The sequence below is a fragment of the Corvus brachyrhynchos genome, unplaced genomic scaffold (genome assembly GCF_000691975.1).
Source record: "Corvus brachyrhynchos isolate BGI_N302 unplaced genomic scaffold, ASM69197v1 scaffold864, whole genome shotgun sequence".
Taxonomy (NCBI): Eukaryota; Metazoa; Chordata; class Aves; order Passeriformes; family Corvidae; genus Corvus; species Corvus brachyrhynchos.
The window spans coordinates 56,465-59,686 of record NW_008237871.1 but is presented as its reverse complement, the minus strand read 5'-3'; the positions used below and the strand labels follow the sequence as shown (position 1 = coordinate 59,686).

At 46.4% G+C, this 3,222-nt stretch overlaps 1 protein-coding gene across 1 annotated transcript in view; it reads right to left on the bottom strand.

The window, feature by feature from the left end:
* Positions 1-140, bottom strand: part of CABP1 (calcium binding protein 1) — a 27,562-nt gene extending 27,422 nt beyond the window's left edge. Inside the window, exon 1 of the mRNA XM_017732192.1 lies at positions 69-140. Coding sequence (XP_017587681.1) covers positions 69-125 — 57 coding nt within the window. The 5' untranslated portion in view covers positions 126-140. The remainder of the gene's footprint in view (positions 1-68) is intronic.
* Between the last annotated feature and the right edge of the window lie 3,082 nt (positions 141-3,222).

Here is a 3,222-nt window from a genome sequence, read left to right as displayed (position 1 = left end):
AAAGGAGCTGCGTGCCTCCGAGAGCAGAGCCGGGAAGGCGAGCACCCCTGCCCCGCGGGGTGACCCACCTGTCCACACGTATACCCCTCAGAGAGTTCCTCCGCGTCGCAGTCGGGATCCAGCATGCTGTGGGAGTCGTGGCCCACCTGAGTACTCTGCCTGTGTGCTCAGCCTACCAACACTGGCCCCATAGGTCAGCACCTATAGGTCTGATCACTATAACAGAGAGGATTCAAAGTCTTGATCTGGATTTCACAGAGTTCAGGATAGGAGGCTGGGCTGCTGCATGCCTGACATAGCTCACAGAAATTTTGATGCAGCCTTTGAAATGGATGTAGAAGTTTTGCTAGGGGACGCCATGAAAGGATATAAAAATGAAGAAGTTTGTACCTAAAAAGGTGATTACTTCTTTGTAATCAAACATAGTTAATTAAGTGGCAACAGGTGATTCAATAACGATGTTCTGTTTAAAAACAGAAAGAGATAATGTCATCAAAGCAGACATATGTTTCCAATGGGGAAAGGTCCCAGTTGCTTCTTGCTCATCCTCAGACACTGATTGTGCCTCACTGCCAGACTTGGATACCTCAGCAGTTTATCTACCCAGAAAGATGAAGGTGTGATTATCGCATAATAAGCTTACTCATGCTCACTCTGCTCTTGCTGGCACATGCACAGCAGTTACTATGTGATGACAGTCTTCTCTGCAACAATCCAAGTGCAACTTCTCTGCAGCCTGGGGTCCCATTGCAGCCTGTGCCCCCACCTCTACAGATACATGTGCTGGTCATGGAAAGAGGAAGATGCTGCAGCCCCCGCTCAGTGTGCTCCATCTCCTAAGCTGTGCTATTAGCACCAGATGCACAGCAGCCATGTGCAATTCCTGCAGAAGGTGCCCTCCATCCATCCTCAGGATGGCAGAGAGCAGAAGAGGCTAGCCTCTCTGCCCCTCTCCCACTTAGGACTCTTGGCAGCAGCTGTTGTGGTGGCTAAATGGGCTGTTGAAGGGGTTCATGGCAAGAACGTTTGTCAAGCACTAACTTTCCACTCAAACCTGCAGCATCATTTCAGCTCCTAATTATAGCCAAGCTACCTTTTGGGGTTTTGTTGTGGGCTGTTTTTTACTTCAGAACAGGCTGCTCCTGTTTGTTATCAGCAGTGCAGAATCACTAGTCATGGCTGGATGAACAGGAGTCCTGGCTTCCCCTACTGCATCTGCATTGCTGGAGCCATAGCTGCTACAGGGGTCATTCTGCCAGGAATCTCAGAGGTAGCAGGAGGCTGAAATGAACATTTCTCAATAGCTCCACGTCTTGGGAAGTTAATTCCATCAGGAGGTAACACTGCTTCTAGAGAAGCTGCCATTTTTGGAGTTACAGCTGGTGCTGATGAGGCATTGTTGTGAGAAAAGTCCCACAGATAAGATTCCTCTTTAGTCTGACTAACAGTGCCCTCACCCTCCTTGGGGTCTTTTGAGCTATTCCTGAGGACTGTAGTGCCATTTCTGTCTACAGGTAGGTTGTAGCTCCTTGCCTCAATCAACTGAGCATTGCAGAATTTGGAGCATATGCCTCATTAGTGAGAAGGGACTCCCTAGTGCAGGTGTGATTCACCACTTTGGAGAGCATGTCAGGGATCAGGGCATGAAACAGCTTGACTAACAGAGGCAATAACAATGCAGGCAGGGGCCATGTTACAGAACTGAGTAACGAAACAGCAGCAACAGCTGAAAAAACTGTAATGGGACAGAGTGAGGGCACAAAGCAGAAACCTGGCTGTCCACAACACCTGTATCTGGGTTTCAGCTGGGAACAAACCCCAGCTGTTGAGAGAATCTGGAGTGCATCCTCCCACAAATTCCTTTTGGAGGTTCTTCATGTATCTCTTTTTCTAGACAAATTAATCTTGGGATCCCAGTGGCTGCATAGCATCCACTGCATACTAAAGAGCTAGTTATTCTGGAGCCAAATGCTAGGGAACAACAGTGCCCCGCTGCACGAGAAGCACATTAATTCCAGCATGCCTGAGCAGCGAGATGTGCAGGGACATCTCTCCAGAGATAGCGTGGCTCCTCTTCCATCTGGCAGCACAAAAGAGGACAGGCCTGAATCCTCAAGACATGAAGATTATATTATGTAACATGCATGCTGCCTGCTTCCCAAGACAGAGCTAAGTTAAACTATCTGTGTGATTCAACCCAAGGCCAAGTCAGAAAGGAGCTGCACTTCCCTCCCGAACCTGGGGGATTCTGGAGCAAGTGAGTAGCCTGAGGCTGGTGGGGGAAGGTAGATCCAATTCCAGCATGCAATGACAAACAGCACTGCCTGCAAGTGTAAAATCATGGCTGTGTAAAATCTGTAAGAGTGCTTATCATAAAGCATGCCCGTGAGCAAATACACAAGCATTTTTGGGGGAAGGGTTTGGTCAATCCTTTTTGACTTCACCTGTGCATAGAGAAAATTTTTTACAAAAATGGGAATACAGTTAAAACAAATAAGGGCTGCATTGCCTGCCCTGAATTCAGGAGAGTGTATTTCCATTTCACATAAAGGCCTAGAAAAGGAGTTCAAGAGTAAAATGTGTGAGTACTGCCCATAAAAAAGTCTTCAGCAAGCTGTTGATGGGAAGGCACAAAATGTCTGTGATGCTTTGCAGCAGTCCTCTTGGTTCTAGTTTCTTAGTCTGTATTATTTCTCTCACCTGCATTTTCAAGAACATAATCATCTAGGGTAAGTATGATATCATACAAACAATTTACTAAAGTAAACTAAATTCTAAGCTGGTCTGGGCTGAGAATCAGGATACTAATCAGGAATCTGTCCTGTAACAGAAGATTAACTGCCTAGCACTCGTTTATGGCCTTTTCCCTCCGTTGCTTTTAGAGGGTTTCAGAAACACATCATGTTTCAATAGTCATATAGCCAAGTGTTGGTCTTCAGGCATATTGTATTTGGACAGGCATGTGTCTCCACCAGAGGAAGCAAAAAGCACTGACAGCTGGAGATTCTGTTTGCTTGAAGACTTGGTATTGCTCTCCAAGTTTTTCTCCACAGGAGAGGAATAATCCTGACAGTATTACAAAGGCATTATTGTTCGAGCTGTAATCCCTGTGCTCAAATCCACTCTTCAGGTTACTTGCATCCTGATTGCAAAGAGAGAACTTCCCTTTGTATTTGTCAGGACAGTAGCAGATAGATTGGTTGTCACTGTTTTCTATGGTCA